At 41.3% G+C, this 26,124-nt stretch overlaps 1 protein-coding gene across 1 annotated transcript in view; it reads right to left on the bottom strand.

Annotated features, from left to right (window-relative positions):
- ascc3 (activating signal cointegrator 1 complex subunit 3) overlaps positions 1 to 21,231 on the bottom strand; it is a 93,543-nt gene extending 72,312 nt beyond the window's left edge. Inside the window, exons 1-8 of the mRNA XM_028424792.1 lie at positions 21,149 to 21,231; positions 19,924 to 20,066; positions 18,701 to 18,851; positions 15,633 to 16,198; positions 11,821 to 11,938; positions 4,978 to 5,182; positions 4,320 to 4,455; positions 3,446 to 3,571 (exon numbers count right to left, since the gene is read on the bottom strand). Coding sequence (XP_028280593.1) covers positions 3,446 to 3,571; positions 4,320 to 4,455; positions 4,978 to 5,182; positions 11,821 to 11,938; positions 15,633 to 16,198; positions 18,701 to 18,851; positions 19,924 to 20,013 — 1,392 coding nt within the window. The 5' untranslated portion in view covers positions 20,014 to 20,066; positions 21,149 to 21,231. The remainder of the gene's footprint in view (positions 1 to 3,445; positions 3,572 to 4,319; positions 4,456 to 4,977; positions 5,183 to 11,820; positions 11,939 to 15,632; positions 16,199 to 18,700; positions 18,852 to 19,923; positions 20,067 to 21,148) is intronic.
- Between the last annotated feature and the right edge of the window lie 4,893 nt (positions 21,232 to 26,124).

The following is a 26,124-nucleotide window of genomic DNA, read 5'->3' as shown; positions in this document are numbered from 1 at the left end:
ACAGGAACTTTGAAAGATGAAGGAGCAACGACAAGTAAGCAGGAGAGAAACTCTGGGAGGAGGAAAAACAAGAGATGAGCCTTTAAGGAAGAAGACAGGAAGACAGGAACTTACTTCAAAAAGGTAAATGATGCTAACATGTTTAGGTTCACAGTCTACAGGAAACAATCTGCCTAGAGGCACACATCTCCTTAATACATCCTAAATCATCCTTAATAATGGAAACCACCATGGAATTAATGAGATAACGACAATACATAAACAGCAGAGCTGGGTCCTGGGGCTGAAGATTCAAATCTTCCTTAAAGATACTGGTTTACATGGATCCTGGATCTTTATTCTTATACACAGCAGCCACATGCCAATATGAATTAAGATGGAAATTCATTCAGAATGACAATTCTTCCACAGTTCCTCCTCAGATCTAACCTGATGTGCCAGATGGTTTGATGAACACAACCATCTGGGGAGCCATCATTGGAAATAGTTTGGAAATGCCAGATTTCTTTCAAAAATGAATGGCAGGTGATGAAGCATCTGTCTATTATGGGCCAACTTAAACCATCACTACTCATACTTGTAACTACCACAGGATGATGAGCGGTCATGCATCTTATTTGACAGGACAGTGAATGGCTCAAACAATGCAGCAAAAGGGGCCAGGGAACCTAAGCACAGTTCCCATTGTTGTCAGAGAATCATTTTAGGGGACAATTCTAAGATATAATACTGCTTTAACAGATGAGGATCACATGGATAACAATTGCATCATGTTGCTCTCTGACATGTCTTTGCAGGTTAAATCATTGTATTTTTTTTCTATGTCATTTTACTATTTTTCTCTTTTCCCTGAGATTTTCTAGGACTGAAATACGTCCTTACTGTTTTCCAGGACTCAAAGAATGCTCTTAATGAAGGTTTAAACAGAAGAGTGTCCAATGAAATTATCCTAAGTCTTAATAGGAGTATACTTAAATGATAAGTCTTTGTTTTGTTAACTAATGAATATAAATGACCACAAACAAACAGGAAAATGCTTGATAAAAAAGTTATAGTCATCTTACCCGGGGAAAAACATAACATTCAAACAGCTAAAAACAGCAACCTGGACCAAATCATCACTGTTCATATTTACAAAGTGGTGTGTGACTGTACAATACTGTGCCTCTGTGGGCACATCCCTGTGGCTAATGGAAGGATTAATGGTCAAATCCTCAAAGACAAGCCTGATGAGGATTGAAATTGACAGGCATCGAAAAGACCCCGGCACTCAGAGTGCAAACATACACACACACCTGAGCCGGTCTGATAAACGGTGAAAACAACAAGAGCAACAGTGTAGATGTGATTAAACCATCCATTTATCAATTTGTCACGGCACAAGACGCTCTAACACACTTTCATCCAAAAAACACTCAATTACACGCACATATGCGCCAAAGCTGAATCCTGTTTATTATGATGTCTATTAGCATGAGTGACAGGAAGGTTAAGGGAGGTGAGCAGTTACACAAATCTCCTGAAGTGTGACAAACTGCTTTTGAGGTTTACGGGTGTCGTACTTTAGTGCCTTCATAAACAAAAGGCCAAACTCGGAGAGAGGAATGGGTAACCTTTTGCACTGCTGCATCTTCACTAGTGATGCAGTGATGATGGATTGCAAAGCCTACTTCTGCAGACAGCATGGGAGCAGAGGCTTTAAAAGACAATGATGTGTGTGGACTCTGCTGGAGTCCTCCTCCTCCCAAAGGGCCCGCCCCAAACTGAACTTGTGGTTTTCCAGCTTGCTTCCTTTCTAATACGCCCCAATGGAGGCTGGGTAAAAACCTGCCCAGAGGCTGCGGGGAATGTGCATACCGGTATGAGTGTGGGATTGTCAGCTTGAGGTGTCAGTCAGACTGATGGGTCATTGTGTCAGCTGACAGCTAGCTGAGAGCTACAGCACTTCCATTAAGAAGGAACATCACTCACTGGCCGTTAGAGCCACAGTCCTTCTCCTATTCACTCAGATGGAGGATAACGGGGACCACTGTATAAATATCCAAGGAAGCACAGTCTCCTGACAGCTGACAGACACGCAGACAATTCCTGTTATCCCTGCAGATACACTAAAATGTTGCCAGGAAAGTAACTGAAATGTGAAAGCAGACTCCACAATACTCCAAACACAGACAATCTTCAATCTGGAACTGTAAACTTCTTTAGTCTCTACGAGCAAAATGTAGAAGGCAAATGAGAAGACCATCAGGGCAAGACTTTTCCTAACTCTTAACTGTCTTTAAAGAAAACAGCCTAAAGCCTACAGACATTTAAAGCAATCGGTCAATCAATGCTGCTTGGATACAGTTGTTGATGTTAAAAGGACTGAGTATCCCAACGTGGATACATAACAGAATCACAGAACTGAACAGAAAAATTGATCAGAAGTCGATCAGAGAGGTGAGGCAGAGGCAACAGCTGAGCCAGAGGTTATATCACACAAAAGAACAAATCGGAAGGACACCAAATAACCTGAAACAGATCTGTGATCATGATAAGCACAAGCTGAGACTCAACAAACTTCCAAGGACACTTTATATTGAATGAGCACCTGTTGTAGAGGCAGCGAGGAGGAAGACGTGCCCAACATTAATGATCTCAGAAAACTAGAGCTTTGACGTTTGAATACACCGTCTGGGTCATTTAAAAAAAAAATAAAAAACCTTAATTTAAAAGTCTGCACGCCGCAGCACAACCACATCAGATTCACGCGTCTCCAGTGTCATGACCACAACTGAGTGGCTGATCTGAAGGCTGATGTTCAGAGTCTCTATAGTGCACTGAGCTCCCATTTTTCTGTTGCAAAATGCAAATACGATTCAAATTGTCAAATCAATAATGATTTTTTTTTATGATTTAGTTGATACAGCACAAAGAAAGGTGACTCCTCTCTACTCGTAGCAATGACTTTCTATGGTTTTCTATGAAGCTGGAGGACTTGATGCTTTATTTATTGTGTTCTTTGCTGCTGTGATTTAACAATTTTCCTCTGCGGGATCAATAAAGTACGTCTATCTATCTATACAGCCGTGAACAATGAACCCACACTAAGGATATGAGCAACAAGTTCAGCCTCCTGAGGTACTTGTCAACATTAAATGATAGTAACTACCTTGTTTGTTTAACCACAGAACAATAATACAAATGAGAAAATTGTGTTCATTCGTAAACATAGCTGTGAAACAATGAAATCATGACCTCGTGACAGAGATTCGACCGTGCCTTACATTTTCTCGTTCAGCCTTAAGCACGTTATTTGAATTACAGACACAAATTTGAGGCACTGAAGCATTTTTTGTGCATCTCTTCCATCAGGTTTTCCTGTCCTAATTCAGGGAATGTCAGTTTCTAGTGTACAAACACACACACAGAGCAGAAACAAAGACAAGAACACGGTGGCTCCTACCTCATCTAGCTCAGAGATGAAGACAGGCTTCTCCTCGAAACCGATAGGCATGGGTTCATTGGGCGGGATCTCCACTTCTTCATACATCTTAGTATTCTCTCTGCGGATTCCCTCAGGCAGCAGCATCTAAATGTCACACATACACAAACCCATAAATGATCACAAAGACCCAAAACCTGTTCACTTTTTATTTTTCTCAAACTGGAAAGTTTAACTGGGTTCCATCACTGTTTACCTCCTTAGTTTTTTTTATTATGATTATTTAATTCAATGGACACACAACAAATGTGGGAAGATGAAGAAGAAAAAAACTACAGACTACACAACCACACAAAGGGCTGTCCTGGGGTAAATACTGTGTTCATTAAACACAAACTTCACTCGCTCTGAAACCAAATCATAAACATTTATGCTATTCTACATCCTTAGATTCTATTCAAAGCACTTCCCCTGAAACCTCAGATCTGATTGATGGCACAATTACATTTAAACACTCAGAGAAGTTTTAGCTTCAAAACCAATTCTACAATCAATGTCTGCTTTCCACGGTGCCAGTACATAACTAATTGAGCTTTTTTAAACAAATATGTACATATCTGGAACACCTACAGTTTAACTTGTGGAATAAAAGACTCATAATCAGATCATTGATCTTCCACACTGTATGCAGTGCATGATTCAAATGAGTGTGTGAGAGAGTGTTTCCAGGCCAGATTTCCTTGCACCACACATAAAAGTTATGTGGCGATTGTTACCTCTGTCTCACAGACATATTTTTCAGTAAGTCAGAGCATGTGGCCATCAATATTTCTTCTATTTTATACTGCTATGATTAACCAAGCATGTGACATGACACATTACGCCATCGACTTACCCTGGCTCCTCCAACAAACGCTGGTGTCTTTGTGGCTTCTGCGTAGCTGTCGTACACGTTAGGATATCGGATGCGTTCGTACACTCGTTCTCTGGCCAGTATAGGTTCACGTTGTGCATACAGCAGGGCCTGTTCTCTGTAGAACATGAAATATAACAGTGAACAGTGGTGTCTATCCAGTAAAACTGGGCACTCAAGATGGAAAAAGAAAAGTAATGAGAAAGTAAAACTGCCACATCTGCAGCCATTTGTATCTTCTTCCATAATTCTGCTTGAAAAATAAATAGAGCCATTGATGAGTGATTCAAATGAAGAGGCATTATGTTCCTTCCTAAAGTGGCTTACCTCTTCACTAATCTTTCCCTTCACACTGCACTGGATTTGGCCATGCTAAGTTTTTTAATTAAACAGGTTGCTGCTCTTTTTTTTCATCCTCTGATCCTCTGAAATTAAACTTTCAGAAGAATCTCTTACAAAGAAAAGATGTGACACGCTGCAGAAGAGCCGCTGTACTTTCTTTTTTATCGTCATAAAAAATTCAGGAGCTTGTTGGTTTTTGCTGTAGACACCTGAGAGCACAGGTGGAGACAGACACACAAAGAACAAAGGAAAAAACGAGCGTGAAAGGACAGAGTGAACGTTGGAGGAGATGATGTACCGCTGGGCTCTCATCTCTCTGGGGTCAAAGTTTATGACAGCATCTGAGGAGTCGCCGCCGTCATCTCCTCCTTTGCCTCTCTTCCTCTCTTTTTTCTCCTCCCTTCGGTACATCTTCATCATTTGCTTCTCCTGCTCTGACTGGATGGTCACCTGGCACCCATAGACCGGCTTGGTCGCTTCACCGCTGACTTTCCAGCCGGCATCTGCAAGACATACAGGCACAAAGATCTTATATTATACTTTACTGTTAATAAGACATGATGCATTCAAGTACCACTGAAAAGTCAGGCCATTTGTATTTTTTAACACAAAGCATGTGTTTAATTGTTGACAATTGAAGGGGTTAACTCCAGCAGGATCCTACAAGAACAGCTGACATATAAATGTCTATCATGCAAAGCATCTCAGTACAATACAACACCATCACATCCGGCAGCGTGTTGTAAAACTGATTCATCTTTACTCATTGAAAGCTCAATGGTGTCAGGTGCATGTGGCGCTGCATGGGTTAATGTTCCCCACTGCAGTCTCCCTGGTTGAGACACAACAGCTCAATAAAAGGCAGAATTGCTCTTGAAAACAGATGAGATCTGATGATTGCACCGTGGCCCGAGCTGATTGACTGAATGATTTCTTCTTTATCTCGTCCAGCGGCTCTACCCGCCCGCTGCACAGCCACCCTTTCGTTCTAACAGCTCCCCTCTTCCTGTCACTCTTAACCTGCCTCCCATTACCTCTCTAACTCCCAACCCCTTTAACTCCCTGTCACCCTCTATGCACCAATTCCTCTGTCTGAACCATTCCCCCATCCTCTCTCTGGGAGCTATCATGCCTTGTTATGTGTTTCTAACAGTGATTGCCTCCTAATCTTTAGGATTCTCATTTCCACAAGCGATGGCGGTGCTATAATTGCAGCGAGGCATCACCAAGATACATCGTGTTTGTTTACGAGATGGTTTAAAGGTGTTTTCACACTTCAAACTGAGCTCCTTGTGACCGTTATAAGATTCATAAGGACTCTATTCACAGAAACACCCTCAATGCTCGTCTGTATCATCTACAGATGGAAAATATTTACCATCTCCTTCAGAATGTGTAGAACTGTCAATGTATGTGTAACAGACCTGGCAACTAGCACTAACTAATGACATGTTTATCCCAAAAAAGTGTTCATATATTGACAGTATGTGTATTTCTACCTGTCGGTTTTGGACGAAGAAATGCATAAAGTGAATTTATGGAGGCCACTGTGTTCTCACTATAAGAATCCAGTAAGGTTGTTTCATCTTATTATAATGTGAGAAGTACTTGCAGGTCTCACAGTTAACTTAGTGACCTTTAATCTTACTTATACTGATATGATATGTCTTTATTAGTATAGCTGCTGGCTGAAGCAGCGAGATGAGAACAGCTAACCTCTCATCCTCTGGGTGAGTTCTAGTGAAAGAGATTATAACACAGATTATAGTGTTATAACCTGGACTAAAGAACCTGCCTTTTTCAAATATGTACATTTTATATTTTCCTAAAAATGGGCCGGGACCTATATAGCAACATATAAAAAAATAAAGGGTAAAACTCATTCCGAACTATACTTGTATGCACAAAATGTCAATCTACAATCTATGTTATCTGTCACCATTGTGTTTTAATCTCTATCGCTGTGTTCACTCATATTTTTGGTCATATCCATCTTGTTTATACTTTTTTCTGATAACCATAGTATATAATGACTGTCAGATAATGTTGTAAATGATAAATTCTATTTTCCTTTCCATACTTTGACTTTTATATAAAAAAAATGTACATAATTTTATTGTCTACTTTTATTTTGCCACATTATCTGGATTATCATTAAGATATGTACAAAAAAGTGCAACATGTACTGTATTCTGATTTTTTTGTTCTTTCTTTCCAAAAAGTTAAATAACAAAAAAGAAATAAACCAGGGATTTTGAGATTAAAAAAATTAATATTATATAATATGAACGATGTATAAATCACTGCTCCACAGCTCCATAGGCCTTTACATACTTTACATATTAGTTCAAATGTCAATCAGTCATGATGTGTCAATCAGTCAAAAAGTGCCTTTTTGTCAGACCATCTGTGGTCTTCTACAGTTGTCTCTCTGAACAGCAGAAAAAAAAGCTTTTGTTAGGATTGTGGGCTCCAGGAAAACACTAGCATCATCTTCCTTTTTTAAAAAATTCATGAGAGAACCTTCTGCTAAGGTACACCCCGTCTGCGTATCTGATTTTGGAGCGGCTTCCTACTCAGCCCTAACAAAAATAAATATGCTTACTGACCCAGACAAAGGCATCGGTACACACAAAAACAAACTCGATGGGAGGATACTTCTACAGTGTTGGAGCTGTCAGTGTCCCACTGAGCAAGCACCTCACGGTTAGCCTCCATGCTGCTTTAGAGAAGGCTAGATGATATAGCTCTGATTTTGACAACAGTTTTACAACAGAGCTGCGACATTATAGTAAACAGAGAAGTTATGTATAAGTTGGTGCAAAAAAAAAAAAAACGTTTACATACTTGTGTTGCCATGTACGCACAGCAAAACATGAGATTTAAATCCAAGCATTAAAGCACATAAAGATATAACTGTGACTGTTCAATCACCTCAAATTTACTCCGATTTATCTAACATCTGCCAAAAACTTTCCAGATGTGTGTCTCTATAATTGTCTACTTCATAGCAGTGCTTCTATCTGCCTTTGAAACGTGGAGAGGAGCCACCAAGAGAATCTGTTCTTTGATAAACATGCAAGTGCCAAGCTGCAAACTGCAATTTAAAAAGCTAATCAGCAAGAGACAGGCATTCCCACTAAATCCCACTCTTCCTGATGGCATGCAAATAGTGGAAAATTTAATCAGCCTTTTTTTAACCCCTCCTGACTCTCCTCTCAGTCGTCAAGGCAACACTAATCTCCAAAGCTGTCTGGTAAGAGACTTTTTTTGACACTGATCTCAAGTTCAACAATTGAAAAAACACCATAAGGGTGTGACCATTGTAAAAAAAAAAAATATATTGTTTAGGTACACTCTGCACGGTTAACAGGTGAGGTGTGATCTCATGCTGAATGCTGAAACAGATCATTAAACTGCATGGTGCCAGGTTAGAGGATTTTAATGATGCTTTTAGAAAGAAGCTAATACAGAAGCAGGAGTCAGATCGAATTACTAATCCAATGATATATGACAACTACTTTAATTTCTCCACTTATATCCAAGAGCAACTAGTTCGAATGTTTGTATTCATTTATTTACAAGAAGCTCATCTATTACTCTCAGCTGTCAAAACATTTACTGGAAGATAGTTGTCTAGTTTAAAGACATCATTTCAAACTTGAGTTAGCTTCAACCACATCTATGGGTGAATTATTAGCAGGTAATTGGATCATCAGATTATCACAAGGTGGTGGACTACAGCAGGGGTAAGCCCCCGCCCTCCCCAGTCTGCATCAGTGGGAAAGATGTGGACATGTGGTCTCATCTTACAAGTTTCTGGGTGTCCAACAGCTGTCTACAGGAAGGGCATGAGCAGACTGTACTTCCTGAGGAGACTCAGGTCCTCCAATGTCTGCAGCAGGATGCTCTACATGTTCTACCAGTCTGTCATGGCGAGCACCATCTTCTATAAGAGTATTCCTTCGATCAGACCAGTGTTTTGTGTTTTTACCTTTACATGTTTCGACTGCTTCCTGCAGTCTTCTTCAGAAGTCACGTGACGAGCGGGACGAGGGGACATTCACACTGTCCCACACCTGGGACACTGTACTGAGGAGACCAGACTGCTGTCCCACACCTGGGACACAGTGCTGAAGAAGCCGGACTACAGGTGGCGCTGTTCCCCTACTACCTGGAGTAGTGGGAGAATGGCGCCACAACCTGCATAAATCAGCTGGCAGACACGTCACCGGTAACATCACGTGACTTCTGAGGAAGACTGCAGGAAGCAGTCGAAACATGTAAAGGTAAAAACACAAAACACTGGTCTGCTCGAAGGAATACTCTTATAGTTTAAAAGGTGAAGACCAAATGAATCTTGTTGAAAGAGCTCCATCTTCTTTGCTGCGGTGTGCTGGGGATCAGGCATTAAAGCAAAGGACGCCAACAGAGTGGACAAACTCATCAAAAAGGCGGGGTCTGTTGTTGGCTTTAAGCTCGCCAACCTGGAGGAGGTGGCGAGGGAAAGAGTGCTGGCCAAACTGCTGTCCATCATGGACAGCCCCTCCCACCCTCTCCACAACACTGTGGACAGACTGAGAAGCAGCTTCAGCCACAGACTCCTGCTGCCCTAAGGAACGGTACAGGAAGTCATTCCTGCCGTCCGCCTGTACTGTGACTGTCAGAGCTGTGCTCACAAACCTGGAGTAAAGCATCATTACAGGTGCATTTCAAACTGCTCAGTTACATTAACTGTGTTTATATCCTCTCTTTGATCTTCTTCTATGTGTGTGTATATATTCTGCTACCATGTGCGTGTATGTGTAGGAGTTTTTGCTTGTGTATATTGTATTTATTGTTCTTTGACATGCTGCTGCTACTACAACTTAATTTCCCCACGGGGATTAATAAAGTAAATCTTAATCCTAATATAACATCAACCAATCAAATTGATTCTCCATCATAAGGTTGGTGGTTCGATTACCAGCTGATTCCTGGTCATGCTTAAGTTACATCCCTTCTGGTGGACCACATAGATCCCATTATATATATAATTAAAAAATTCCAACACATATTTTTCACCTCCTATATTTTCTGAAACATGTTTTGCTGAGCAATTTAAAAAACATCACATGATTTGATGTGCTGGTTTAATTTAATATCCAGAAGCAGGCAGCTTCAGCTGTGACAATGTGTGGCCAGTTTTGTTATTTAGCCACGAGCACGTAGCCCAAATAAACCCGGCAAGATGACACGTATCGAGCAGAACTTTGCCGACGTGGGCCAGACTCAGATTTGATATAGTGAGACTGTCACTGTGTGACTATCAACTCTGTGACGCTGTGATGAATCAGTCAGTAATCTAAACTATGATGGTCTGCAGCTTCACAAAGAAGACAAAGTTAGGTTGCCGTGGAAACAAAAGCTGAACATGTCTGGTTTGTGAAGCTGCTATTTGCATGCAAATGAGAATTAACCATTGAACATTGTATTTGATCAGTAGATGAAGAAATTATTCCAGATAATTAGCTTATTGTTGAGCAACTAATTTGTCAACATTTGGGAGTTTAGTTGCTATATTAGACAGTGTTTAATGGAGCCACTCTCTAACAGTGTCTAATACAGCATGAGACTTATGCATCAATTAGTTTACCAGCTAAATGAAAACATGGCGTTACTAGTGTGCATTAATTAACACACTGTGTCACACCTAGCATTAAAATCTATATTTAGGACCTGTGAATTTCAAATGACTCCAAGAGATGCCTTTAAAGGATGAGTCTGCCTGACTTAAAATAGTCGCAGGGATTATACTGACAAAGCAGGAGCTCTCTCTTCTAATCTTCTGCTGCTCTTTGATGCCTAACTTGCATATGGATCAGGACACAGCTTTGGCAGTGATAAATTATCCATACAGACATCTTCAGCTACACACAGCTCCAACCTGCACATTAAGGAGGGAAATGGCGGCAAGTGGTTGAGACCACAACACAGCATGGAAGGCAGGTACATTTCCTAAGAAGGCTGCAGTACTACAGCTCACTGCCAAGCCTCCTAAAAGACAATCTACGAACTCAAGTTTAAGCTGCCAGCAGAGCCAGATAACTACAGCAAAGCCCAGTGTAAGTCTAGTCCACACTTCCACACTGTAGCCTGGGGCCTTAAGCAGGACCAAGTCAGGCATTTTCTCCATTAGTGTGGCGATGGTAATCTATTATTTCTCTGATAGCACGCAGGAGATTATGGCCTGGTCTTCATCTTTCCTGGTAGACAACATGAAAGAAGTAATAAAGACCTAAGTTGAAGTGAAGGGCCACTCTTTAGGTAATAGTGTTTCAGTTGCTCTATCCATTGGAACTGGAGTGTGTTGACCAAAGTGTTGAATATGGTTGTCATGGGAACACAACAAATGGGCGCTCATCGGGGATCTGAACCTTGGACCTCTCACACCTGAAGCAACAATTATCCCTCAGCGCCCCCAGAGAATGAGGGGGCTCTCAAGGGTTAAGTGTCAAATTAGCCAGTCCAAAGATATAGCAATACATAGTATTTCTGACCACATCTGTCCCCACCAAACTACAGGAGAAAGGTTCTGGCATGCCAACAATTAAATACATGGGAACATTTGATCAAAAATAACCAACCATAGCACTTGGCATAGATTGTGTTAAATCACAGGACACTGACAGATAATATCCAATCTCATGTGCACATGATCTTAGCACATGTGTCCGCATTAAATCTGACTCATCACAGTCTCTAATCATAGACACAATAACAGCAGGTCTTATCTAGAAAAGCCAGAGCAGAGGGGGCGGAGTGTAATCTTCTCCAGGCTCTTCAGATGTGGAAAAATGTCTTCTGATTACAACATCAAACCACTGCTGAGATAAAGATTCTTGATGACTTTGTTTTGGTCATGGTAGTATCTTAAAATGGATTGGCAGAGAGAAGGGTAAAATAACAGTCGACTTCTAATGAGCCCTGATTCATCATTACACCCTGCACTCATCCCACCAGCAGATGATACACACTGTAATTGTCAGGTGAATGAACTGCTCTTGTCTGATGTGACATGACAGATGTGACTCCACTCCCTCAGTAGAGGGTGGGCTGTGTTACCATGGAGATGACCTGGTTGCCATGGGGGCTGTCTCACCTGGTGGGTAGCCAGTCCTATCTGGCGGGATGGAGAGGAGGGAGTCGACGATGGACGCCCTTCGCTGGAGGAGAGTGGAGCTCATCTCTAGCCCCTCTGGGCCCAGCAGCTCAAACAGCTAGAGGGAGAGGACAAAAAGATAAATCAAGTCGCTACAAACACCAAGAAGAGCTGCAAACATACCTAAACCTGTATACGTGTTCTATGGCTCCCCAAAACTGCTGCTACTGCCAACACTGAACACCTGGTAATTACCATCCCCTGGTACAGGATACGCTCTGCCGCTTAGCCCCCCCTAATCATAGCCACCTGGCACTTAGCAGGTGAAAGAAAAGAAACAACAGAATCCTGTACACAGCAGGAGCGTACATTATTTTATTTTATCTAACCAGCAAAACCTAAAATCCTACAGGCAGGTTAGTTAAACTGGCACAAAGAATCCGACTTTCTGATGGCATTTGAATGCACCATGTTCCTCTTACAACCATTGCACCACTCCTGGTAACAGCAACATGGGGAGAAATGTGCATCCAGCCATGATTGCAGTGTTTATATAGAGGTACTGGACCTTTATACTGCAGTGAAAAATAAACCTAAAGCAATAGAAACATCACAGGAGATAAAAAAACTAAAGTCTTGTCATGGTCAAGATGGCAACACATGCAAACTGTTCCACAAGTTAAGACATAAACTGTTATAAATACATAAAAAAACACAAAGAAAAGAAGGCCTTCAGGGCATGCCAGCGATATCATCAAAAATTCTACCTCCAGTCAAGGATTATGTAAAACAGCAACATGTTTCCTTCAAGGTAGATTAAAAGAATAGCCCGGGAAAAAAAGCAGCACAGACAGTCATCACTGTGAGGGTGAAGAAGAAGAGATGATAAAGGCTGTGCTTTCTAATTGGAAAATAGCAGACGGGGAGGCCCGGGGAATGCAATTTGATCCTGTAAAACAATGCAGTATTCTTTCCCCCTTCTGCTTCAAGGATTAGTTTCGGGATGGAGGGACTACGTGCTCTTTCAGTCTTTGCTCTCTGGGGAAGGCAATAGTCAGCTCAGCAGGGAACTAAAACAACAGATGCACTTTGATGTCGGGTTACCTATCATCTTTGTCGACTTCAACTTTGTTTCCCTCTGCGGTCTCTTTTATATCAGTTCTAAACTTCTATTGGTCCCTGTGAATGTCTGTGTTTTATTAGAGTTAAGTGTAGTGTGAGTGGGAGGTGTTGGTGAAGTGAGGTTTCACCTGCTCAAAGGGATTTTTTTTTATGAACTCACATGAATTCTGCCCTTGGAGTTGACTGATTAGGTGTGGGCTCCTCAGGGACTGAGAGGCAGACTCTCCTCTCCTTCAGATGGATTCTGTGCAGTGGCCATCCTACAGGCAGGCCCGGTTCTAAAGCATTAACTGTGTAATAACTCTAACATCTGCAAGGCTACAGGTCCGTGGTGGAAATGACTGTGTCCTTTACTACTTCCTGTTCGGCCTTGCTTTCTCGATTTTTCAGCTGGTAAATGGAACATCTAAAGCTTTACTGGAAAGGAGTCGGCACTGGGTGCTGATCATCAGTACATGTATTAACCAGGAATAATACATGTCCTAAGCCTTTAACTTTAGCACACAATATAAAGAATGGCATTCAATACATCATATGTACATATAAAAAATCTTTCAAAAATTAATTGTTTGCAGTAACAGGATTCTGTAAAAATCTAAATAATCTCCACTAAGAATTATTCTTATTTGTATTTAACTGCAGGCCTGATGTGAAAAACTTGTTGTTTGTAAGTTTGTTTACATATTTTTAAAGTACCTTGAAGACCTTTGCTGAGTGGGAGCACTTTAGCCTAAGCAATGACAGAGAGGCACTGTGCCAAATATTCCCTCTCAAGTCAAATTAAACGTCTCTGCTGCAATTATGACCTGCTGCATGTCAGATATCCAATTGTCAGAATAGTTGACATAAGAACAACAACCAATAAAACCCATTTCAGGGCTACATTGTCCGTTTCAGGCTTTAAAAAAAATGCCACACAGTTCTTCAAGGTGCCCGTCAGCCCCCCCCCCCTCCAGGGGCTGAGTCCTGCTATCACTGCAGCCATTATCCTCACTAATAATTGACTTCATTATGAGACATGTGAGGAATAAAACTGCTAAAACTCCATGTACTTCCATGGGGCTGAAGTCTTAGGACGTAACAGCACACATCCCTCACATTATGAATACCCACTCTGCTGCATTAAACATAATTATTCACATCAGAGTAAATGATATCTGAGCACAAAACTGGATTTTAATTGCCTTTTTAACATATTGCAGGAAAGACTATTAGTGGCCTGGGACAAGGCAACACTTTGCAAACTTTTTACAGTTGGCTGCTGTCTGCCTGCACCGTTTATGTACTGATAATTTTACATTTTTGTGGAAGCGCCCTCCTTTTATAGCCGGGAAAGTTTCCATCCTAGTCTGGATATGGGTGACATAGATGTTACACTGCTGACCTCGTGTTGCAAAGTGGTACTATGCAAAGATACGAGCTGTGGCTAGCTAATTAGCATGCTTACTGGAAAAATCTGTATAAAAAGGAAGGAATCCATCACACTACAGAACCTACAATGTTAAAACTACCTTCACAACCAACTGATGTATAGCCAAATGGCTTTCTATTTCTCTGCTCCCCTCCCAGGCTTAGCAACTAGCAGAAAATGTCAGCAATCCAGGGTCACCTGTGAGAAATAATAAGTAGCAGGTTCTCTCCATTGTTAGCTTTAATGGCACTGAGTGCAGAGCCTTTAAACTTTACTGTTGACTTTGGAGTCACACAGAGGTAGGTGCATAGAGAGCCTGCAGGTGCCCTCTCTCCCTTTCTCTCCCATTCTCTCTCTCTCACTCACACACACACACACAGCTTTCTACATCTAAAGATGTCAGTGGGAGAGTTTGCTTCCAAATGTCAACTACGTGAGAAACATTGGAACCAACTGTAACCAGCTGAAGTTGTACAACTCTGCCTCCGTGGTGAATTGATAGAAAAGAGAGGGGAAAGACAGCGATACATGGACAAGAGGACAAGAGCCAGACCGAGACGGAGAATGAATGTGGAGGAGAATGCAGAGGTACAGAATGATGGAACATTTTTCTGATTCATAATGTAAAGAATGACAAATATCTATAGGGGTAGGGAGACAACAAAGGTGTTGGAGAACACTCTGACCCAGACCTTTACATCCTTTCTCTGCTTCACACAGGAAGATGTGGAGGCAGAGTAACCTTCTGTCTTTGTGTGGCATCTCCGACACTCTGAACTCTAATCCATCTCCCTACTCATGCTGAAGGCCCCCATTTCATTAGGTTTCTTAAGGATCGGTATTAATGTTCGACCTCTTAGTTCTTTGGGAACATGAACAACTCAGCTTGCATCCATAAAAGAATATGTCAAATATTTCCGAAGGGCCTTTACTGCCAATGAAGGTCAAGCCCATGCAGGAAGTTGGAAATGTCTAAAAAGGTCTAGAGGTAAAGGCCAAGTGTGACTTGGTCTCCCAGCCAGGACATGATAAGCCCAGAATCAGGAACAAACACCAAAGGCTTCTTGAAGGTCAAGGTTATCCAATCAATAGCTCCTCATAGATCTTTGATGGGGACCGGTCAATCTGTACGTCACAGCTACACCATAATGCTGATGAGATACTACAGGTTCAAATGAGTCTTTAAGAATGGGATTATCTGACTGGAAAGAGTTAAAACTGTTGGCTTGGTGATTCTAATTAATGCCATCATTAATTTTTAATTATCTGCCACACACACCTCGTTCTGCAGCTCATCGTTGCTCCTGTGCGAGGCCAACATCTCAAACAGGGAGGAGCACAGCTCTTCTGGGTTGGAGAGGACGGGGTTCCCTCTGTTCAGATACCGCTCTACTTCAGTTCGAAGGACAGATCCATCACCAGCGCTCAGAGATTTTTCTGAGCTGGGCACATCCTCTTCACTACTGACTTTCTTCCCACTCAGAGAGTTTACTAAGTACAAGTTCACATTTTTATCTTGGACGCCAGAGCAGGGCAGGTCCTCCAGCGGGTCTAGTGTGTAGAAATCATATGAGAAGGCGATGTTGCGTCCGAACGTAGGGCCTTTTTGAGGGTTGTGACGAGAGCTCTGGGTCTGGATGAAGTCTTCGACTCGTACATTATCCAGAGGAGCCACCAGTCGAGACACACAGGCACAGGAAGTTTCAGCTGCAGACGACGGGAAGGGGCCGAACATCTGTTTAATGGCACGGGTCTCCTCTGTGCCCACATGGTCTTTGTTGTGGAAAGTCTCAAAGAGAAAGACGGCGGCGCTTTCGATGGCCTCCTGACCTTCTTCAGCACCCACTGTTAATGAAAACAAAGCACATTTACAATTTCATGTCATGATACAAAAATATGCACAAAGCCTATTTAGATGATTTGCTTACTGGTGGGAAGTTGGCAAGTACATAAATCTATGACTACTGTAAATTACAGGACCGTTTTTACCAGTGTGGAAGATATATGACGCAAAAAGAGATGGGTCATGACTTTATATTATATATGTCGAATAGTAAAAGACCATTTTGTCTCAAAAGTGATACGGCAGCATCACAAGGTAGCTAGGGCTGCAACAAACGAGTATCTTGATACTCGCCGGTTATTTTTGCGATTACTCGAGTACTCGAATCACACGTAAATGTCATAGTTTTTCCATAGATACGGCTGAATCTAGCAGCAGGTGGATACCTGCTTTGGACCGCTGCAGTGTCATTGCTTCAGCCCACAACCGCCTCCATGCCCGTGCTAAAACCGTGCGGTGTGTGTGTGAACGGCTCACCTGCGTTTCGAACCCAGGGCCTCTTGCGCCCAAAATGCTGATCATCCCGCTACGCCACGAGAGAATTATCCCCGATGACATCACTAACGAGTCATTGAGTACTAGTACTAGAGTACTAGTACTAGTTGTCGATGCATTTTACCCTCCAATATTACTCGAGTACTCGATTACTCCTTGCAGCCCTAAAGGTAGCAGTAAAGCACTTAAAAACTGCTAGCTACCATTAAACAAGAAAGTTGAAGAAGAGGAGGAAGAGGAAGAAGAATGTATTACTGCTACAACATGCAAAATAATGAGGCAACACTCTGTAGTCCTCTGTGGAAATATAAACATGAATGAGGTCCAACTTAACATGTTAGCATGCATTTTCAGAAAGTCCATGCACAGGAGTAAGGTAGATGGAACACCCTATGATGAGGGGTTCTGAAGTTTGAAGACATTAATTAAGCAATCGATTAATTAATACATACATAACAGATGGGCGATGACAGAACACACACACACACACCATAACTCAGATGGGGTAGGGTTAACCTCCAGGCCATATCATGAATAAAAAAAGAATTATAATGAATATTACATTGTCAAAAGCCATAGTAAAGATGGAATAAACCTGCAGTGACTGGGTGCCCTCATAGCTGTGAACCCCTCCCTGCTTAATGACAGATTCTGGCCCTGATTGGAGCAGAAATGAGAAATTCCATCTAAAGGGACAATTAAAATTGATGTACTGGTCATCTTTTTAATGACGATGATTATTAGGATTGCTGCAACAATCACCTTCACCCTTTCTATTATCATTAGTGGTACCTCGATAGTAGTGCTGTTTTATATATGGCCATTAAATCTGAGCGCCGCACAATTCATAGCTCCAGAAAAGAATCAGCCTACTCTCTGAGCAGTAAAGGCTAAATCACAAGCTCACTGTGTAAGTTTCCTGCACCTCATTTAAATAATATTCCAAACAATTCATGCTTAACCAGACCTGCACTTAACAAAAAAGGAATACAGAGTAATAGTCCAATTAGAGGGGAAAAAATGACAGAGACAGAAAGAGAATAGAGTGAAGATGGTTGGAGAGAGGGGAGTGAAAACAGATGAAAAGGATTTAAACCAATTAAAATGGTCTAAAAGCATCACAGACGTGCGGCTGCACGTAGCCGAGCAGAATGGTTGCTTTCATCCTTTCAGAGTGTGCTTAACAGCAACTTTTTTTTTATGTGGATCCAGTCACACAGGTTGAGGGGAGGTTCAACACACGAGGCAGCGAGAGCATCACAACAACAAACACAGACGAGAATGAGAAGCAGAAACACTGAAAAGGAAACTAAACAGAGGTTTAGATGAGAGCGCTTAATAATCGACTCATCAGGTTGGAATAGCTGGGGCCGTTTCCTACACCTCATTATGCATCATGCTTTTCCCTCGAGCCGTAATTCAGATTTACAGTTTAAAGATGTCAATTTATAAGAAAAACAATTGGATGTTCCATGAGAGTTTAAAGCCCCGCTTTTAAAAACAAAACTAAAAAAAAAAATCACATGGCCTCATGAGCAGGAATTATGCCTGCATTGGATTTAGATGAGCAGATTAAATTATACTTTGCAATTAGATTTGACAACAAGAAAATACAGATGTTAGCCTAGCAGCAGCATGTAATTGTAAGCATCCAGACTTTGCTATGGTGTGCTAGAGGAAGCACAACAATTTAGATGTGTGCATCAGTAACTACAAAACAAGACAGATGCACAGAGAACATCCAATTTTTTTTGCTCATAAATTCACTCCTTTAAACGGATTATTCATTACACCCAGACAAAGTGGTTTTTTTTTTCTTTTCTTTAAACTCACGCTGAATTTGAATCGTGATCTTTAAAAAGCCAGAAAATGAGAAACATTGTCATAATCATAATTATGTCATAATCTGTGCGACCCCCCCCCCCCCACACACACACACACACACACACAAACACATGAAAATAAATTGAAAAACACGACAAAGGATTTATGGCTGAGGAGTTAATTACCAATCTGTTTGGCTGCCAGGAGGAGGCCCTTCAGTTCCTGACTGGCAGCTTGCTGCTTCGCTTTGTCCTGATGCTCGGAGCAGAAATGGACAATCTTCTGCCATGTCAGGCCCTCTCTGGCAAACCACTCCTGTCTCTTCAAACGCTTGGCCTAGCATGAATTATGAGGGGAAAAAAATTACATTTTAACGACAACAGTAACACCACTCGCTGCTAGAATAATGACAAGGAGCTCTAATTTCCCACTTTAGATGGCTTTGATACATGTGTCAAAACACAGATGATGAAATGATGTAAATCTCGTGTGCGTTTAGCATTGTAGTCACACATGCATCCGCAGCAGTTTTGTAGAAGTCGAGCTGGTGGGCGTTTTTGTCTTCAAAAGGCCTTTCTCATTAGAGGAGTGAGGTATTAAATCTAAGCAGGTCTGACAGTTCAGGCTCGGAGGTCAGGAGAAGCATTAACACAATGATCCATTACAATCAGCATCTCTGTGTCTTCTAAAACTAAGCATTTAAACTCCAGCAGAGAGATAATCTCATGGTGGTGACTCCAGCCATCTTTTCCCTACAGAAACACTGCTTAGAGGATTTAACTAGAGCTGAGCCAGGTAAGAGTGAACATTTGGAAGCTGCTCCAAATATTATTTTAGGTCTCAGAAAAACAAAATGGATGTGAGACACAAAATGACTTTAATAAAGAATAGCTTATTAAAACCATTCTACTGTGTATAGGTGTGTTTTTGTGTTTGCTATTTTTAGATACCAACCCTAAAACAGTATATATAGGAAATATGTATAGATATATATCAATAGTACAGGTAATACAGTAAAGTTTACACCCACGTCTCCCCAGGCTCATTAATGTTTTGAAGACTAAGAATAAAATGAATAATAAATATTTGGTGCGTGTGTTTTTGTTTGTTTGTTTTTTTGGCTGTCATCACACTGACATCAAGCAGCAACGTGTGGTGCTGCCACATGAGCCGACAGTTTCTCTGATGGCCACTTTAGGCTGGCAGCAAAACATGAGTCATGTTAAAACACAAAACTAAACTTTTACAGCCTGGTGCCATAATGCAGAATCAAGGCTTTTATTGTGGCATGTTGTGTGTTGTGATGTCTCAGATCATGAGATGTTTTTTGTTTTGCTTTAGTGGATCAGTACTTATGCTACACCTCCTATTTGGACTAATCAGAGAATCCTTTACAATCACACCTCACCTTCAGATCATAGACCTGTTCAGTATAGTCTTCCTTCTTGGTTACATTAGAGAAGGAGCGCAGTGCACCGGTGAGCCGAGGAGGAGACATGGCCCTCCCCCTTCACTCTCCTGGATCTGCTGGATCTGCGGTTCTTCAGACGTCTGTGAAGGACACATAAAAACAGTAAACTCAACAGTCGTGGTAGGAAAGGTTCTCAATCAGATAGCACTTCTCCTGTTAATAGAAAAACTATTAAAAAACTGTTTAAATAAAGAAGAACTACTACAAACATTCCCCTCTTTCAGAATAGCAACTGTGAGCACACAGAAAAACTGAACGTCTCACAAAATAATTACTTAATGATACAATATTGACATTACAGTTAGATTCTGATGCTGTTTTCATTTTTTATTTATGCTGCTGCTCTTTGGCTGGTACTTGTTTTATTTAATGCTATTGGTGTCTTGTCTTCTTTTCTCCTGTTTATACTTTTTAATAGCCAGAGAGCAGCCACACTAAAAGTAATAGTACTGTTTAAATATTTAGATAAATAAGACAATATTGATTTATTCACAAAATGGGACTTTACTTAAAGTAAGTAAAAGTACTGAAGAATTCAAAATATGAAAACACTCAACACAAAATATCTACCGCACAAGTGATACTGATTCATACTTAATGATGACAATGACTTTAAAACATTGAAATATGTCCTGTCTCCAAAGTGAACATCCTGAAAGTCAACAAATGTTTGACTGCAGTTTTACTGTGTTTTACAGTGCAAAATAGAATAACTGGGATAACTGTGAGATCAACTTTTTAAGGACGTAATGCCCGGGTGGTGGAGAGTGTCCCCTGAAACAGAAGATTGATCTGAAGATTGGTTTTACTGCTAGTTTAACTCTTAATGTGTTGCTAGTGACATACAAATATGTATTTAGCTCCTCAACCAACTTGTCACTCAATAAAACAAACAGGATACGCACCGGAAGCTACGTGTTATAAACAGCTTTTATATTTCAGAGTCGTTTTACTATGTCACGCCACTTTTACGAGTTTTAAACAAAATATTAACTGACGTGTAGAGTGTGATGCTAGCTAGCTAGTCCTAGCTTGTCAGGCTAAACTGCACTTCCCTAGCCGTGTTAGCATGGTTAATGCGTTACCCGCTGAATATAAGACGCCACAAGACAAAGTGAAGAAGCAACATTCACAACATGCATGTACATTTTAACTACAGTACCTCCCAAAGCGCCTGATAAAGTCACAGGCGTGTGGTGTGTGTGTGTGCGTGATGTGTACTCTACCGGCATATGTCAACACAAGTGACGCAAGGAATTATGGGTATTATAGTTTCATAACCAAAGACGAAACTGGAAGCGTATGGTGAAAAGAACTACAATACCCAGCTACACGGAAGGAGTTTCACCATGATAGGTACGCTTCAAAATGTACCCGGCGCACATCGGAACCACAGCAAAGGTGGAGACAGTAACGGAACCAATATAACGGTTTGTTGGAGCCTGTAGTATCGAAGCATTTACACACAGATCCGCCGTTTGTCACAACTTTTCCGGGTTGTGTGGTTGTTCGCTGCCTCGATGCGTTTTACAACCCACGGCTAAAACTCCTTCCACGAGCCGGGGACACAGCAGTGTGGATAACGAGCGAACCACAGTAAGGGTTTATTATAAAACGAAACTTTCACTTCTGATGCTGCATTACTCACATAATAATCAATAATAGCCAGATTTATTTACATTTTATTTTATTTTAATATATACTATTTTATGTTCTTTCAGTTTTTTGTGTAGTGCGAATAAGTAACTTGAATAAACATAATAATTATACAGTCATGAGGAATAAAAATAGAAACAAACTATAGCCTAATGTGCAGTTTGATTCGTTGTTCAAACTAACACTGATAATAATCACATGCAGAAATATCTCCACTGTTTGCATCAGTCTGCTTTGCAAAACTGCTGATTAACATCTAATATGAATAATGATATGCAAACAATCATAAAATACATTTATGCCACTTTATTAAAGCATAATTTATGGGCTGTTTATTTATATTCTAAAAACCCTGCACTGCAAAACAGAGTTTGTCTTACAGACATTATTACTTGTTACTTTATCATTAGTGATCAAGTGAAGTGGTGGCAGTCCCACACGGCACTCACACACATATGTCTACTCCATAGTCTGAATATTTCACAATATATCAATAAATGTCACATGACCAGATGTATCCTCCACAGAAAGAATTCACAATGACTTTAAAGAGTTAAACTGCATGACATGTAAGCTGAGCTATATAACTCTTCTCCTTCTACCTTAATCGTACCAGGCACCCTCTTGGCAGCCTTCTCAGTCCCCGAGGACCTGTGGGACAGGCCTGCTAGCTGTCCCAAGAACCAGAGACGGTGCAGCAGCGCTCCAGCAAAAACCCAGAAAACTTCCCAGATGATGTCAAACAGGCCCCACACTCCCCGAGTCGGAGTTAAAATCTTGCCTATACTGTTCAGTAATGGCTTCTAAACTTTTCTACCTGCACTATTTTAATAATTAAATTTATACTGTGTTTTATTTTATTTTTATGTTATTTTGTCCTCCATGTAAATCTGTGTCTTTCTCTCTTTTTAAAGCACTTTGATTTGACCAGTGTATGAATTTATTCATAAGGCTGTTTTGCCTTAATTCCATATCTACAGTGAAGCCCAGGTTATTGCTTCCTTTTGTTTTGTATGGTTTAAACTGGTGGGGGGGGGGGGGGGGGGGGGGGGGGGTTTGGGGGGTGTTTAAAACTACATGGTTAGGTTTATGTTTTCCACAGCATTAAGCACATTTCATGGAACAAAATCATCCCATCTGCTGTTTCTACCTTTTCATTGGTTACCATGGTGACCTGTCCTGCCCTGAGCAACACATTCTATATCACACACTATAATCATATATTTATAACAAGGTCAACGGTCTGGGAAAATCAAGCTCTTCTAATGCTTTCTTATTATGACGCCCACTGGTGTAGAGCTCTTTGAATATAGTCGCCCTGTCAAACAGTATCTGACAAATGTTTCCACAACAATGTATGGAGCGTATGTATAAAAGCTTCTTATACAGGGGACCTGTGTTCCTGTCAGGCAGAGGGGACCAAGAAGAATAAACAAATTTAATACTAAAACTAGGTCGGTTCATGGAAATCAGTCCAAGCAGAATCAAAAACCGGTAAGGCAATCCACAACAGAAACAGCACAAAAAAGAGTGGTCAAAAAACAAGTTGGCCAGTAACATGAACTCAGGAAACAAGGCTGGAAGTGCTTGGATAAACTCACAAGACCATCTGGCAACGACTGAGGGTAAACACACACCTTAAATACACAGGAGGGAGGGAAGACAACTAGACACAGGTGGAACACATTAGGGCGGAGCCAGTAATCAGCAGAGGGTGAGAACAGGCAAGGAGGGGAAGACAAGACACCAAAAAGAGGGTGGTACAAACTTCAAAATAAAACAGGAAATACACACACTAACAAAATAAAACACATAAATAAACTGTGGAGCCCTGACAGTTTTTCAGTGATGTAGCGGCTGCCACATGCAGTAAGCTCATCAAATTCAACTGGTGTAACTCCAGTCGATGAAGGAGGTGTGTCATCCACTCCACTTCATCCCTCCTGGCCAGACCAAAGCCCCTCCCCTGACTGTATGCATGAGTGGTGTCTACTGAAATCTGGCAGCAAAAACTGAGAGACAAATCACTCACTTCCTCTCTCTCTCTCTCTCTCTCTCTCACTCACACACACACACACACACACAGCCTAACCCCAAACTACACTAAAGGGCACAGCTTGTAAAGTACAATGCATCAGTTTGAGTTTTATTCATGTGAATTTCTCATGTTTGACTTGTCATCCCTGATATTGTTAAATTCAACATAAACTCTATTCCAAGTGAATATTTTGTGGATGACATTACCATGGGCAAAGGCAAAGTAATACCAACAGTACTGCAAGGAACCCCACCAGATCTGTGTGGAAAACAACACAGAAGATAAAAGGGTCAACATGAATGCACAGGATTCATTCTGTTGTTGTTTTTCCCACTGTTCATTCTAAAGGCACAGAGGAAAACACATCTGTCTTTAGAGCCAAGGTGCATGCATGAAAAACCAATCACATGGCATGCAGATAGAAAAAAATCGATGTGAAACCCAGGCCCACTTCAGAGCAAATCCAGATTTCCTGTAACCAAAAAAAAAACGAACTTGTAAAATGTCTGGACTGCACAGCCTGAACACAATCTGATGATAAGATGTGAACAGATGGGACCGTGCATGCTGAAAAGATGAGAGGAAACAGGTACAGGAATTGAATACATGAAATAAAAAAAATGCTACATGCACATCAAATCCACAGATATATTGTGATCAGAGTGCCTGGTCTCTTGTTAGCGGGAAAAAAGACGTGATGGTGACACACTGGAGAGCGGTGCAGAGCTGCTGGTACCGAGCTGCTGGTGCAGGGACAGCTGGCAGCGTCTCTGTCTGCAGCGTCCACAGCAACATTTTATATGAAAGCGTTGGTCCACACGTGGACAGGGGACGGGTCATGATCCCCAGAAGACACAGGAAGAAAAAACCCGACGAACAGTGAGAGCCACAGACACAGTGTCTGTTACAGTCTGTTAGACCACACACTCTGTTATCAGAGTTTAAACTCTGCCTCTAATTGGCTGTTTTCAGTAGCAGTGACCCTGGTGGTGATTATGGGTGTTGAGGATTTTTTACCTTTTTGTGCTGGATTTATTTTTCCCCCCTAAAAGTGTATTTTAGACACAGTGTTTTATGTGGTAATTATTTCTGACTGATCACTGAACTGGAAAGCTTCCATAATGGTCCGAGTCGTGGAAGTTGTCAGTCATATTGGAGCCAGAGGAACCTGAAACATTTATGTAGGCTTCACCACACTATTAAAAGCAACAAGTCAACAAAGGCTGCTGCTTCTCCTTCTAAAAATAATTTACCCAAAACGTTGACAGCACATATCAAACCAGTTCAGCCAGTATCATCCTACTTCCTCCTGGTATATATGGAATACAAAATATTGAGTTGTGTGCATTAGTTACAGTCCTGTGTTCTGTGCAGTATTATTAGTCGGGTGTAAAGGGGCCGTCTCTTCGACAGAGTCTAACTGGGAAACACTTCTGGCTCTCAACAGGAACAATAAAAAGCTCCTCGGTATCTCCTGTGACATATGGGGGCCATTTGTTTTTGTCAGAAGGCTTCTCAACACCCTGCTAATGTGCTTCCAGAGTGTTGCTAGCGGCTTTTCCCTCAAGGCAGAAATCCATCCTAATTATTCACATCTTGAAGTGAGCTTCATGGCGAAGACCTTTTCCCACGGTGCAGCCACCGTCACACACATACATCTTAATAACTCACCTCCCTTAAAGCGGCAGCCAAACTGCTGCACACTCCCAACAACTCTTTGTATAGAAGAAACATCGTGTGTACTGTCTACTTATGTGTGCATGACAAATTTGTCTGTGCACCAGCAATCAGTCAAGTGAGCACATGTTCGTGTGTGGCCACATAGGTGTGCTAGTCATAATTCATCCTGTGTGACTCAAAAACACACACGTTCTGGTTTCATACACAAGTGTTCTAGTGTTCCATCTCAGGTACTGATGGTTATTGATGACCTCCTCTGGATGGTTGAGGTCAGGTGACCTGTGGCTGCAGTTCAGTCACCAAGTAAGTAAGTAAGTTTATTGACACCATGTATGTTATATTGTACATGACACTATCATTCTCTCTTAGCTTAAGGCTTAAGCTAATCTCATTCATAAGACAATGGTAACAGGTTGTTTTATAGAAGCTGAAAATGCCCGGTGAAAGATTAAAGTGATCAGTAGCAGCAATCAACTCTCTTTAACGAGAAATAAACTCGAGCAAACCCAGGCTCATGTTTCATTTAATGATGTCTACTTCTTTGTTACTAAACTCAGACACAGCTGAGGTCACTGTTTTTGGTCCTCAGGAATAGATTGGCTGGTCATAGTGTTCCTTTGCATGGTGTTACTGTGGCTTCCAGTAAGACTGAGTCAGGATGTGTTGTTTATCCTGCTCTTTTTTTCACCTGTGCAATATAGCTAAATATTTGTTGATGAAGATTCTCAGTCATCCAGGTCATCATACGTAGAGAAGATTGAAGC

The sequence above is a fragment of the Parambassis ranga genome, chromosome 16 (genome assembly GCF_900634625.1).
Source record: "Parambassis ranga chromosome 16, fParRan2.1, whole genome shotgun sequence".
Classification (NCBI taxonomy): domain Eukaryota; kingdom Metazoa; phylum Chordata; class Actinopteri; family Ambassidae; genus Parambassis; species Parambassis ranga.
The sequence above is the reverse complement of the archived record's forward strand: the minus strand, read 5'-3'. Positions and strand labels throughout refer to the sequence as shown.